The 14,610-nt window shown below is 39.8% G+C and overlaps 1 protein-coding gene across 1 annotated transcript in view; it reads left to right on the top strand.

Moving 5' to 3' along the window:
* Nucleotides 1-810: 810 nt before the first annotated feature.
* The window catches only part of UBE2V2 (ubiquitin conjugating enzyme E2 V2), a 28,802-nt gene continuing 15,002 nt past the window's right edge, over nt 811-14,610 (top strand). Inside the window, exon 1 of the mRNA XM_072329443.1 lies at nt 811-924. Coding sequence (XP_072185544.1) covers nt 843-924 — 82 coding nt within the window. The 5' untranslated portion in view covers nt 811-842. The remainder of the gene's footprint in view (nt 925-14,610) is intronic.

Below are 14,610 nucleotides of genomic sequence, written 5' to 3'. Positions count from 1 at the left end.
GTTTGATAGCTTGGAGAAAATGGAACTTCTTATACATTTGAATTTGTTCAGCATTCAAAGAGTGAGATAGTACAGCTGTTTGAGTCACTCAGCATAAGGGTGCATCTTTCTGCTTGCAAACTGATGCCATTTCTTCCTCCTGCATCCTGCCTTTTCTTTATTTCCTCCGGTTGCAATTAGCATTGAAATAATTTGTTGCCAGCAACCACGTGTCCTACATCAAGTCAGCAGGTGTAGATGCAGATGGACTATGGAGTCCTTTGTGTGCTTCCAGAGTTACCGAGAGCCAGTTGCTTTGGTTTGGTAGGCTTGCTGCCCTATTTGTATCATGTTTGAGAAGACACACGGGTGTATTATTGACTGTCAGCATAGGATCACCTGAAAAAGCAAATCCTTCAGAAAAACAAATGGGCTGAATCTTGACCAGAAAAATAAAAGTCTTTAATGATTGTGGCTGTGTGTGTATGTGTTCGTACTGTTTGCTGTACTCGGCAAGCTCACTTCTAATTCTATCACCATAAGCACTGAAAGCGCTGCTTCTTCCCGTTAGGGAAGTTTGGTCAGAAATAGCAGCTTTGTCAAAAGAAATAGAAGGCGATGGAAGAACTGAAAGCTTGAGCGGATGCAACGCTTTGTATAGGCACAGACAGCAGCCTCAGTGTTTCTGGGCTCCCCGTATACCCACAGAAACTGGCCACCGCTGCAGCCACTTCCATTCTCACCCCCCCTTCCCTCACAGCCAGGCCCCGCCCCCTCGCACCACCACACCTCCCACCCCGCCCCCTATAGTTGATTGTTCGCCCGCCCCTCTGAGAGGCCGGTTGCTGTGCAGGAAGTGACGTATGCGTTTAACGGAGGTGACGCTCGTGGCGTGCAGGCCCGGCCCGGCGCGGGGGGGTTTGGACAAGATGGCTGGCTCCACAGGTCTGTGAGGGGGTTCGGCGGGGTTGTGGCGGGGAGCTGAGTGTTGTGCCCGGGGATGGGGACGCCCCATGAGGGCTGGGCAGATGTCCTTTCTCGGGGACGGGGCGAGCTGTCAATGGTGGGAGCGAGTGGAGTGGGGTGGAGGTCTCATCCGATGGGGAGAAAGGGAAACGGCAGGACCGCTGGGCTGGGCTCGGCCCCGGGGAAGGTCCCTGCTGTGTGTAGGGCTGCGACGCTGCCGTGAGAGCCTGACTTACGTCGTCTGCGGGGTGAGAAAGTACCCCAATTCTGGGAATCAGCGTGGTGGGGTGGAGAAGACTGTGCTAAGAGGCAGGAAGGGGTGGATGTGTGTGTGTGTGTGTGTGTGTGTAGAGAATGGAGGGGATGTTGCCAGCCCTGGTAAAAAAAACGCTGCAGGAAAAGTGATTGTAGCAAGGATCTGTATTGCTGCACTATCTACACATCTGTGTACAGCAGTTGTAGAGTAGCATCTTTCCGAAGTGAAGGTGGTGTCTTTTTGCTCTTTCTGCAAGGGGACCGAGGTCTGGCCTGTGCTGTGCATTAGAGGAGAAGTACTGCAGTTGATTGGTGACTGCAGCGTCGTGGGGATAAGGAGTGAAGCGTCTTGTTGTCTTTCAGTGGGCAGCCAGTTTATCATGTGGGCAAATGAAAAGGCAAAGAGCTGCGAGGTGTAACTTGGAAGCAGGAGAGGATGAATTCTGTATCAGTAACCAGTATAGAATCTGTTGAGTGGGATGTCAGGGTAGCAGGTAATAAACGAATAGACAAGAATATTTCTTCAAGTCACGAATGGAAAAATTTAAGAAGCACAATTACACCATCTCACTTCTGTTTCATGAAGGACTTGAAAAATAAGACCATTTTTCTGCTGTAAAAAGCTGAGAGCTACAGGGCCTCTTTCATTCTTTTCTCACTCCCAAGAGCTTATAAGATGTAAATGGGATTGACAGAGCTCAGGACAGAGGAATAAATTGACCTCAGTGCTCTCTCTAGGTTAGACATTGTCCAGGCCAATTCATTTCTGTTCCCAACCCACTGGCTCATCAAAGGATTGAGACTATAACAAAGCAGGAGGAAAAAAAAAATAAAATAGAAAGTGAAATGTCTTATTTTGGTACCTTATTGTTGATTCTGTAAGGAGAGTGTTTTTGGTGGTAGGAGAACATTCTCTCCACTTGGTAATATGACTTATGGAGATGTGGGATGCACAGAGTCCAATTTGGAAAGATTACAATGAATTGGACATAGAGCAGCTCTTGCAAGTCCAAAGAGCAGTCCAAAAAAGAGATATTATTGCCTATGTCAGGCTGAGCTGGAATAGATGTATTAGAGAAAGTTCAGTGTTTACTCAGCTATGGATTACTGCATTTTATTTTATTTTTTAAAACAATTACCAGATGTCAGAGCTTTAATAATTTTTTTAATACTTTTACTATGAAATAACTTCCAAAGTCGTCTGCTGTTGTCTGGGCTCTGACATGGGATTTCCTGGTATGCACAGGAAATAAAGATGTTTTAGGGCATGTGCTTTGAGTAATGGCATTTTGCATGTCAGTACATTGTACTGGCTGCAGGCTATTGTAGAATATCTGTTACTAAAAATTTGTATATATATATAAAAAAAAAAGCTGTATTTTTTCCTACAGTGTATTTGACTACATAAAAAGCAGTAATTTTTAAACAAAATTCTCATGGTTTTACTGTTTTAAATGTCCTTCATAGTCCTACATGTGATATTTTAGAAGCTTCTGTATACTTTGTGTAGTGTAACTGAATAGCACAGTAGTTTTTGTCTCTGAAATACAGTCACCCATAAAGTTCACAAAATATGGAAAAATGTACAGAGTTATACATGCATCTGTCCCAAACAACAAAGTCATTTTAGTAAAACAAAGCATGCAAACCCTCTTTAACACAACTGCTAGGAATATTTAGTCATAGCTTCTGGAGCAAAATGCATATTGCAGTGGGGAAATTGCTGGTGGCTTTTTATTTACATACGCACAAATTGGAGATGGGAAAAGAACAATGACAACAAAGAAATCCTATAGTAGGTAGAAATGTGAAGATTTCACACAGACTGACTCTTAGCAGGAAGCTACGTCAAGCTCTTTTCTATGGAAAAGAGGAGGGAGTGATTTATTATAGACATGAGTTTTACCTCTGCTTGCGTGAATTTCATCTGCTCTTGCTGTAATGTTCAACTTCAACCTTATTTATTTCAGAAAAATGAATGTATCGATTGTGTGAAATCCAGTTATGAAATTCTAGCACCAAGGAAAACCAACAAAACTTGCTAAGGTCAACTGTCTCAGTTTTATTCCAGAAATTCCTTTAATGAGATTGCTAATTCTTTGAACAATAATAATAATGCCTTTTAAAAACAAATAATATAATTTGAAGATCGCTTTTCTTTAGTGTGTGCAGGAGAAAATGTGTATGTCAGCAGTGTATGTAGCTGCAAAATTTCTTGCTTGCTTTTAGAAATCATCTATATTAACTAACTTTACATGTCAATATTTAATGCCGTAGTGGCTGACATTTCAAAGATGCATTTTGATTAATCTTGCAATATGACAGCTGCTGCTTGTAGCTGGACCTGAGTTGTTTGTGTGGGAACTGCTGGGGAAATGGGGAACTGATCGACAGCACAATTTGAAGGAGTTAATTCAGGAGTTAATGTTGCCTTTTTGAGATGAGATCAGGACAGCAGTGTCTAAGATTGGATTGCCAAAGTCTTCTGTCTCCTTGCTCTTCAACCGAGGATATGAAATAGCTTGTGTTAGAATAGGACTCAGTCAGTGAAAACTCCCTTTGGTTTTCTGAAATCTGTCTTACATTAAAAAAAACTAAAAAATCAGCTGATCTATGGTCAGAAATTATAGGTGAGGTTCACAGTTTTTTTTCTTACATGTAGACAACCTCTTTGCAAAGTGTGCTAAATGGCTTCGAAGAAGCGCAGCTACTTCCTGAAGAAATACTGTTTCATAAAATCCATGCTTCTCACTTCTACTCACTTAATAGTCTAATCTTTAAATATGAATTGGCTGCTTTATGTGACTTGTGTTAGCTATGTGAGGAAAATTTTCTTCCTGAACTTATGTGTGATTGATTCTGGATAGAAATGGCACCGTGCTGAACGTCAGTGCCTTGTTTTTTTAAGCTTGGTGTTCTTCTATCTAAACTTTTGGATCTGGGTGAGTGGTGAGCGCAGCTGTAAGGAAACTGATGCTGAAAATGAAGGGCTGGAAATAGTCTGACTCCCCAGGCTTTGAAACGAGGACTGGCAATAACTTTCCTGGTGATGGAGTGATTTGTGTGTGTGGTTTTATTTTTGTTCTGTGTGTAGATCTATTTCCCCTAAAAATCTTCCATTGAAGATGATTCCATAATGTGAGGTATTTCGCATCGCTTTTCCTTTAGACTTTTTACAGTTCTTCTCTGTTCAAGATCAAGCTGATATCTGCTGTTCTGTGTTAGTAGGATAGAGATTAGTGAACTATCATACCTTGTTTGGAGGCTGCTAGATATCAAGAGCCCTTTAAAGGAATAATAAATGAATTTATTCATTAGTGGGATGTTGAAGTAATGTTTTGAAGACTTTGTTTTTCTTCCATATGAGAAATGGTACAATTTAAGCTTTGTATCTATAAAACTTGTGTATTAAACTTGACCTGACTGGGTTTCTACTTTCCTTTGAACTATTTGGATACCCATTTCCTTCCTCTACCTTATGGGAGAAATAGTTCTCCTCATATGTTTTACCTTCAAGGATTTATTACTCCATCTTCCTTTCTCTATTATACCTATGACATTATTATTCATCACCTTGGATTTATTCAAGAAGTCAGTTAATAGCAGTTCAGAATTTTACAGTCCTCAGGAAGGTTTGTTCTTGTGTTTACAGTGTAGCTCTGTAAAGCAGAGAACTCTAGAAGCTGTAAGTCATCAGAGAAAACAAAAGGAGTAGAATGCTGTATTCTGTGTGGCATCGCTCTGTGTGGGGTGTTTTTCCATCCTGTCCTATGCACAAGGAAACTGGAAATGTTCTGCCTGCTTTGAAACATCATGGCAAGCCGCAAATTATTTTGCATGTGCTTCAGCTGAGTTGAAAAGAATCTTGCTTACAAACGGCTTCTGAACTATATATAGACCATCAGTACTTTCTGACTGTGACATACATAGGCAGGGCACTCGGTTTCTTCTCAGAACTTTACCCTTACCATATTCGTCTCCTTGTTGCTGGTATTTTACAGTTTGGTCTTTAAATGTAAGCTCCAACACATATCCACAGTGGCTATGTAAGAATATACTCACAGGCTGAGCACCTTCCTCAGAGCTTTACAGAGTAGGCCACTTATTTAAGGACTTGTTTGAAATTCAGGGGTGTTATCAAGTTTAGTATGGAAGCCCATTACTTAAATTGTTGCATACAGTCCTAGAAAATGCTAGCCTGGATGAAGAAGCAAGGCACACCATTTCAGGAATATCTGTCTTTCAGTATTTAGAGACAGATTGTCTATATTATAAATCTAAGGCTTCTCACATCAGGAGGCTTCTAAATGTGTGGGAACAGAATTGCCAAACCTCATGAGTAATCAGCGCAGTTGAGGTACATATACACATTCATTACTTTGTGTGTTTTGCCTTTCTGAAGTTTTTTTTCCAAAAGCAACATGAGTACATGCTGTGTAACTGTTCAACTGTTGACAGACTCTTCCTCCTCTCTCCATCTACTCTTGCATGCTTTTTCCCAGACAGTAGCTGGTACTTCATCCTGACCAAAGCTTGGTCTCAAGTAGCAAATCAGCTTCAGCTCTCCTGTCGCACAAGTTTTGTTGCCTTGCTGTGTCAGCTAGCTGGCGGGAGCCTCAGCATGGGTTGTATAAAGACAAGATGCTGCTAGAGAAGGCATTCATAGCCATTTTAAGATGTACTCAGAAGGGTTTTGCTATATGCTGCTTTACCCAAAAGAATGTTTTTCTTTGTTTGACATTTGGAAGGCACTAATGAGATGTAATATGAACAGTATTTTGAATAAAATCAGTACATCACTACAAAAGCTTAAGATTGTCAAGCTGTCAGGCTGGTTCTGAACTAGATGAGCTTTCGCTTTACAACCTTTTCAAGTAGGTCTGGTGCCTGAAGTACGTGCCTGAAGATTGCTTGTAGTTAGCATTTGGAAACAAATGGAACCTTCAGTGGAAACCTAAAACCTCAGAGCTCTGCATTAATCCTTTATTTCAGAAGAATTAGTAGCTTCAGCTGTATTGGGGGAAAGAAAAAGTCAGGAAATAGCTTCTAACACTTAGGCTCACTAACTGCTTAAAAAAAAATAACCTCCTTTCATTGCATCTATAGCTGTTCATAAGTAGGTAGCTAAGTGTATTTCAAATGTGCTATAATAGCAAACAATTTTTGCTGTTCATATGAAAACAGTGTGCTTTATTTATTGAGGCTATCAGTGCAGTCCTAGTAAAGTGTCCAGTATTACTCATCTTACGTAGAACTTTTTTCCAAGGGAAATAGTGTATGCATTTTCTCTGTGAAGCGAAAGAAATTGTCATGTAAATGCAAAGTAATTTGAACCTTTCAAACCTGTTGTGTAAAAAATGACGGACTGAAACACCATTATCACGAAGTTAAAATAGGAAAAGAATTTGATGACAGTTCTGGCTGCTAAATACATGGTGAAATACATGGAATGCTTCCAGATTCCATCCTTAGGTGTACAACTGACAAAATAATCCCGGATCAGACTGTTTTCCATAGATAAAAGATCTTTATGTGATGTGCTGTGAGTGCTGAGTCATGTTGCAAAGGACCTTTATGCAGGTCTTAGAAAAAGTGTTTGCTAATCAATGACTTATAACCTGTTTTAGACAGCTTTACAGCTTTGCTAAACTAAATCCTTGCTGCTTCTCTTGTTATCTGGGTCACACATTGTATTCCTGCTATTAAAGCAGACCCTGTGAAAGTCATTTCATGGTAAGAGATTTTGGCCTCCGCTTGGTTCCTCTAGCCTGCCTTTATCTGTAACGATTTTTATGCCATCTTTCCTTGAAAATATGGCTTTAAAAGTATGTGTTTGAAATCCTTCTTCTCTTCTGTCAACGTAGGCTTAGCCTTAGGATGAAAGTTTAACAAATGGAGACTGTTTGCTGTTGTAACTCTCATTTAGTCTTTTATAGCTTTATATACCTTAACGTTTTGAATAGTGGGCCTACTTGTACTAAGCAAGGATGGTTTTTTATATATATATATTTTAACTTCTGAAGAGAGAAATGAAGAACATTTCTTGGATAAAATCTTCATCCCATAGACTAAATAATTAGGAATTAAGATTGCTGGTGGGTTTTAAAGTGATGGCTATTGCTTCTAAATGTTCTTTTCTAGCCTCCTGTCTTAGGTTGTTAGGTACAAAGCTGGAATAGCAATAAAATCCTTAATTTGATAAGCATCACAGTGTCTCTCATTTTTCATAATCTTACCACATCAACAAACTAAAACCTGTGGGACCCTGCACATAGCAGGGGGATTGAAACTAGATGATCATTATGATCCTTTTCAACTCAGGCCATTCTATGTTTCTGTGATAATCGGATCATTGCATTTCATTCAGTCGTTGCCTCTTCAGTGTTAATTTTTAAATCCTAAGTGATCTATGATTTTACACCTTTCCCCAAAACAAACCTGACTGTGGCAATAGGTGGACTCCTGTAGTCATGTAACTGTTTCATTCTGGTGTGGGTTTGTTACAGTTAGGCACAAGTGGACTTGTGGTGTTCCATGCAGCGAAGCTCTTAGTTCTCAGTGGCGTTGTTTAGCACAGAAAGCTTGTATTTATCTTCTAAATTGATGTATTTATACCACTGATGTTGATGCAAATTCAGAAAACAAATGAGTTTTGAGCACTTATCAGTTTCTATGTAGGACTGTAATTTACTCAAGTGTTTTAGTATTCTAATTTTCTATTGTTGTGATAACTTTTTATTTTCTGAGATATTTTAATCACTTAAAATCTGTGGTGTGAGAGCTTCTCAAGGTTTGGGGTTATTTATTTATGCACCAGAGAGCTTGTTTGTGCCCAGTTTTGTAGTCTAAAAGCAAATGAATCTGAAGTGGAACAATCCTTTTCATCAGAGCATTTTCATGGACAGTGTCAGCAATTGCATGCCAGCATCTGCATTCATGGTGGTCACAGCTGTGTAAAAATGCAAAGGTAGGCTGAACCAAACTCTTAATTGTAGCTACAACCTTGCTAAAGAAGTTGAGTTGTTAGAGTTTCTCTCAGATCTGGACTATATTCTGAGTGTAAATGTATCTAGTCTTACCTATCTATGTGTTCCTGCTTGCTGATGTACGTTTGACGGCTCTTAGCCTGCACAACTGTAGGAAATTTAGGGCCTGGTTGCTACATGAAAAGATCAGGCGATCAGGACACTGAAGTTCATTCTGAAGCTAGACTGCAAGGAAAAGGGGAATAGAGGTTTCATGGAGGGGTGAACCCTGATAAAGTGAAATGGTGCAGAATGGAAAAACTTACTGGGACTGGTGAGAAGTCATTTCTCAGTAGATGCTGGTCAGAGGTGAAGCTACTCTGATGAATCAGGCAGTTAATGGCTGCCTTGCCTCCTTGCCTGCAGCTCTTCTGAGAAAGGTGAGTAAGGGGGAGGAGGTGGCTGGGAGGAGTGCAGAAGGTGAGAAGTCAGTAAAAGCTATATAGGTAATATTTTCCTGGTGGATGCTGGCCGTCACAGTGAGAGTCTTGTCCTTGAGGCTGCCTTGAGTAAGTTATCAGGTGAATTATTGAACAGAATTGGTAGAACTCAAAATAGGAGCAGATAGCTCACTTCTGGTTACCTAAGAGGCAGGCTCAAGAGAAAAGGAGAGGGCACCTGAGGTGAAGATGCTTTGGTAATGGAGGTGTTTGTTCTGCTAGTGATTTCTCACACTACAAGCCGTAATCAATAAAAACTAAAACTGTACAGACGTTTTGTTATATATTTATGTGTTTGTAATGCTCTCTGTGCTGGAGAAGTCAGGTCCAAAGCCTCATCATTCTTACTGTGAAACCAGCAGCAACTGAAACATACTGAATAAACGGATGCTGCTTCTGCAGTTCCAGTGTGCTGAGATCTCTTATATCCAGCATCACGATTTGTAGTTTAAGCCATTATAAAATGCTTTTGTTAATCATGTATGTTTATGAAGTCCCAAATACTAATGTAAAACTTATTTCCTTCCCTCTCAACCCTCATGCTAAATGAACTTTATTATTGTTCATGTATTGAAAGCTTTGTTATCATTTTCTGATGTCTAAATACACTTCCTACTGTTTTTTTGATGGATTATAAACTGGGTCCTGATGTTACCACCTTCCTTTCTTGTGAGGCCATCCATCCCTGTTCTTGGTGTACACTATATTCTGGATTTTTCTGAGTGCAGCTGGGTAAATGCATGTGAAAGGTAAATAAGACGTTGGTTTCCATCAGATGTGAGGTGGGCTCAGCCTTGGAAGTGGGAGTGAATGGCTGAACTTCTGACTGTACTTCTGTTTGCAGCCTTCTCTCTTAGTAGTTAGCCTGCTCCATAACAAGCAAGTATAAAGTAAGTTCTGTTTTTGCTTTGAAGGCCTGTTTTGCTGCGTGTTGCAACTGACTCTGAAGCATCAGCTGGAGGAGCTCAAGATGTGTTCAATGCCAGTTTTAACACAGTCCAAATAGAATCACTACCAAAAACCAGAAAAAAAAGCACAAATCAGTGAACATACCTACTTGGTTCTGTTTAGAATGTATCATTTTTTATCGTTACTGTTAGCAGATAACTAATGAACTTAATGTTATGAAATTGAAAGGGGAAAAATCTGCTTCTGTACATGTGTTGTCAATGAAATGATGCCTTATTTCTAAACACCAGGGTTTGTGCATCCTGTGAAAGATATAAATACCCCTGTGCCCTTCTGGACCCTTTTGCCTGTCACCCAGATATGCGTGCTTTGTTGCATTAAATGACTGGGGCTTCTGTTTCATGAACATGATTTCTCATTATCTGCCTTCTTACTGTTAACTTTCTAGAGAATATTTATGACTATAGCTAGATTAAAATATAAAGGAAATTCTTGTGCGATTTAACTTTAGTTCTGTGTCTATTAAGACACCAACAATGTAAAACTTCATAGAATAGAATCCTTAGAGTTGGAAGTGGCCTTTGAAGATCATCTAGTCTAACTTCCCTGCAATGAACAGGGACATCCACAGCTACATCAGGTTGCTCAGAGTCTGGTCCTGCCTCACTTTGAAAGTCTTCAGGCATCCACCACCACTCTATGCAACCTGTGCCAGTGCCTCACCACCCTCACTGTAAAAGGCTTTTCCCTGTACCTAACCTAAATCTCCCTTCTTTGAGCTTTGAAGCTGTTTCCCCTTGTTCTGCCGCCACAGACCCTGCTAAAGAGTCCATCCCTTCTTTCCTGTAGTGCCCATTTAGGTACTGAAATGCTGCTCCCAGGTCACCTTGGAGCCTTTTCTTCTCTACTGCAGTAAATAAATAAAAAGCTCTACCGGTGTAATTCTGAAGGTAAATATTGCTTTAGATAGCTTTATCCAAAGCGTAGGTTATGAGATGAAGGTTTATAGCTTTCACTTTACTTTGTTTATGGGTTCCTTCTGGGAAGTGTTGTTTGCTAAAGGAAGTGTTTTCATAGAAGGGAAAAACAAAGCAAAACAATTGATGAAATTCATACCAGAGCTTGTTTTTCAAAAACAGAGAAACTTTAATGTAGCTCCTATTGTACCTCCTTGACATTTCCCAGCCTAAATGTCTTCAAGTTTTCAAGATTTTAATTATTATAAAAGGCAAAAGAAGTTAACCAGCTCCAGAGTTCCCGTGGAGTGGAATGCATCGTTGTGTTTTTGTGTATCTTTAATTTGTCCTGTAAAGAAGATACATTGTTCACATGTCCTTTGTGCTGGGTACAGGCAATTTCTGTAGCTGTTGCTTCTAAGGATGGCCCTTTTCTATTGTTTAACATTGCAACAAGACTGGTTCTAACTTAAGAAAAGCGTTCAGAACATCAAATAAATGGCCGTTTGCTCTATACATGCCAGTTACTATACGTCTGTGTACTTAAGCAGTGCACATTTACCTGCTACATTTCTCCTCATATTAATTTCTAAAGTTAATCTTTCTTGTTTGTTTCTTTAAGTCTGTGTGTTGCTAAATGCTTTCCACAGGTAATTTTGGCTGTGTTAGTCTTGACGAGCTGGCGGATCTGAATGCCTGTCATTTATAGCTTGGCCCACTGCAGACAGCAGTGATGAGATGCTGATAAATTGGTCTGTTACTGTGCATCCTTGAGACTTTAGCAAAGTGGAGAAGAAGCACTCAGGATTGCTGCTGTTTTGAGGGGTCGCCCATGACTCATTTTGGAAGCACAGAGTGCTTAATAGCTCTCTGTTTTCTGTTGATTTTTGTTGTTGCTGTTGTTTTTACAGTGTGGCTTTAATAATTCCTTTTGTCATATCCTTGTTATTGACAGGAAGGCAGCTGTTTGCTTTTATATGATAAAATCAGCGATGGCTGGATCCTTGTTGTGGAAAATATACTTGCACTGTATGGATGTTTCACCTATATAAGCTAGAATGACTTAGTAGCTTATTCATCATCCTGATCAATGTGTATCGTCCATGCTGTTGCTAAATGCTTTCATTTCACCATTTGAACTCGGAACTGTTAATGCAGAATATTCTATTGCATGAGTTTAGTTGCTTTGGAAACATACGAGCTAAAGGAAAATAGAGAAAAATAGCCGATGGTAAATGCATCTTTATGAGCAGTGTTGGTATATGAGATTTTGAGTTGGTTGTGTTGTTTCCCAGACAGTTCCACAGCAGCAACTGGAGGCTTTGAGCAATGATCATGTTTGTTACCTGGCTATGGGAATCAGTGCTTCTGTTATGTGTGTAGTTATGTTCTTGATTTAAAAACAAAAAGAGTTCACTATGGAATTGCTGCGTTCCACTGAGAGTGGTAGCAATGCCCACCTTAATTAATATGCATCTTGTACTTTTTGGGACTTGGAGCCAGGTTACTGTGATCAACTTCTGATAATAATTACAATGTAATTAACTTAAGCTTGGAAATACTTCTTGATATCAGGTTCCTAGTAGCAAGTCAGCCATTTTTTTTCCCTGTACATTATCTGAATATTAAACTTAGCACAGGATTGTGATGTGATATCAGGCAAGCAAGAATGTAGATCATGTTGGTTTTTTTAATGTTATTTTTTTTTTTCTTCAGAGAAAAAATGCCCTACAAAATTAGTTTGCATGAGGCTGTGTTTTGCAGCCAGAGTGGAAGGTTAGCATTTCACATGCACACGGCCTTCCTTCCCATCTTTGTACGTCACCCATTTCAGGGCTTACCTGAGGGTTTGGTTGTTACCATTTCTTTTCAACTTAATTTTTTTGTCAGTGTGGTATTTCAGCTTTCATCTGTCATAAGACTTGTTATGAATCACTCAGGTCGAAAGGTACATGAAAGGTACCTCTTGTTTTCTCTGTGTTTCTCTTCATAATGTTTTTCTCTGTGCCTCAGAAGAAATTACAATACAGGTTAAAATCCGCAGAGCCAACATCAATCCCATCTCCTGGGATGCCAGAGAATAGCTATTTTTTTGCCAGCCTGAAGCTGTTAAGTGGAATTGGAGTGGGGTTTTTTTTTGTTTTAATTACTAAGTTCTACATGTTCTGCAGGTTTTGTTAGCTGGAAGTCAGTGGGCTGAAGATAAGCCATACATTCAGAGTTGTTTATGCTGCAGTTTTCCTGACGCGGCTGCATCAGTTGAAAAGAATAACATCGCAGACAGTATCCTAGCTGTGCGAATGTGTGATTTACTGATACAACTTGTTATTGGAAGAACATGGGAAGATTTGGTTTTCCAGCTGTTCTTGTGTGTGCGCTTTCAGTATGTACTGTGGTACACGGCTTGTGTTATCAGTGTAGCTTTTAGGCATGATTCAAGCCAAGAGCTGTGGAAGATCTTAAGAAAACCTGAATGGATATAGTAATACATAGTTTTCAGTATAACAGTTAGTCTCACACATAAAGCTCTGCGTCAGTCTGTGAGAAATGAAGCTCGTGGTTCCCCTCTGTAAGGGCCAAGGAAAAAAGGGGAGTATACATTATCATCCTCCTGTCTGTTTTGTGGCTGGTCCCAGAACTGAACTAACGTGCAGGGAGTTTGGGCTTCCAGGTGCAATTGAATATTCTGGGTCTTATCTTTCAGTATTACGCATTCTGTTTTGTTAAGTTAGTTCCTTAATCTAGAGTGTGTTGGCTTCCGTTGTTAAAATCACTTCTGTTTGGTGTGGAACAGTAGAGATGCATAATTTACCTTCAGCTGCAGATAGAGGCAAGTAACAGACAGCTGCACAGTGACATCCAGAACATACTTATTCTTGCAAGTATCCTAGAAATTAAGCAGTACAATTGAAATTACACAGGAAGCGCTGAAGGATTTCATATTTTGCAATTTTAAAACAGAACGTTCAATTCAAGCAGTTTTAATGCATTTTTAAAGCAATTAAAAAAGTTTCTATGGGCATGGTTATATCAGCGCAGCCCACTTAAATTTAAACTGATTTATATGACCACAAAAGGAGTCTGTCAGCATGACTTATTAAAAAATGTGATTTAATGTAGCCGGTCTGTGCTGTCAAACTTGACCAAAGTGCAGTTCCGTGTCTTTTTAATGCTTATTAACCTATACCAGTAGGTGATCTGGCATTAGCAGCTGTGAAACTGTGTCTTGACACAGTAGCAGCAACATGTTTTTCCAGCCTTTACTCTTTTATTGCAGCAGTAAAAGTTACTGGTTCAGCTTAAAGGTGCTGAAGATTCCTTTTCTTTTTTCTGATTTCTTGTTTTATTATTATGTAGCTTTTGGATAGAGCTTCAATGGAAGGTTTTTTTTCCTAATTTCTCCTGTGTTTCTTACTTCCACCAATTACAAAAGTAGCTCATGTATGGAAGTAGACTTTCCTTAATAGTTATGTAGGTCACTCCAAAAGTAATACCTCCTATTTTTTCCATGGAAACCACAACACATATAAAGAGCACAGTAGCACTGTTTGACAGAGCAAATTCTCCGCTACAAAACACTGTTTTTCAACGTGTTCACCAGCATTAGCTGTGCATTTTCACTATTGATAAACAAGAGCTGGCATGCCATGCACATAAAAATCTGTGTGTCTGTCTGGAACATGGCTTGTCTTTCACATCATTGCCACCGCTGCTGAAATGCACCTCACACCACATCACTGTACCCACGTCCACTGTTTGGTCTCCATAAACATTCAGCAAGTGTTGATGAGTGTCAGTGGGTGCCATTTTTTTCCTCATGGGGGAATTCAGGTCTATACTTTTGCTCTATACACATTTCCATCAGACTCTGTCAGAGTACTCCTCTGCTGCCATCTGTCACATGGCAACAAAATGTAATGGGATGTTGGCAGGAAGGTTCAACCTCTACTGTTGTACTGCTAACATCATAAAAGAGGAGGCATTATTTTTGTGGCAGTCCTTGGCTTTACTAGTTCTGCTTCTTGTTCCAAGGGATTTAATTTCATTGTGAGTTCCACGAATTTCCAATAGGCATCAGTT

The sequence above is a fragment of the Excalfactoria chinensis genome, chromosome 2 (assembly GCF_039878825.1).
Source record: "Excalfactoria chinensis isolate bCotChi1 chromosome 2, bCotChi1.hap2, whole genome shotgun sequence".
Taxonomy (NCBI): domain Eukaryota; kingdom Metazoa; phylum Chordata; class Aves; order Galliformes; family Phasianidae; genus Excalfactoria; species Excalfactoria chinensis.
This window is presented reverse-complemented; position numbering and strand designations above follow the sequence as displayed.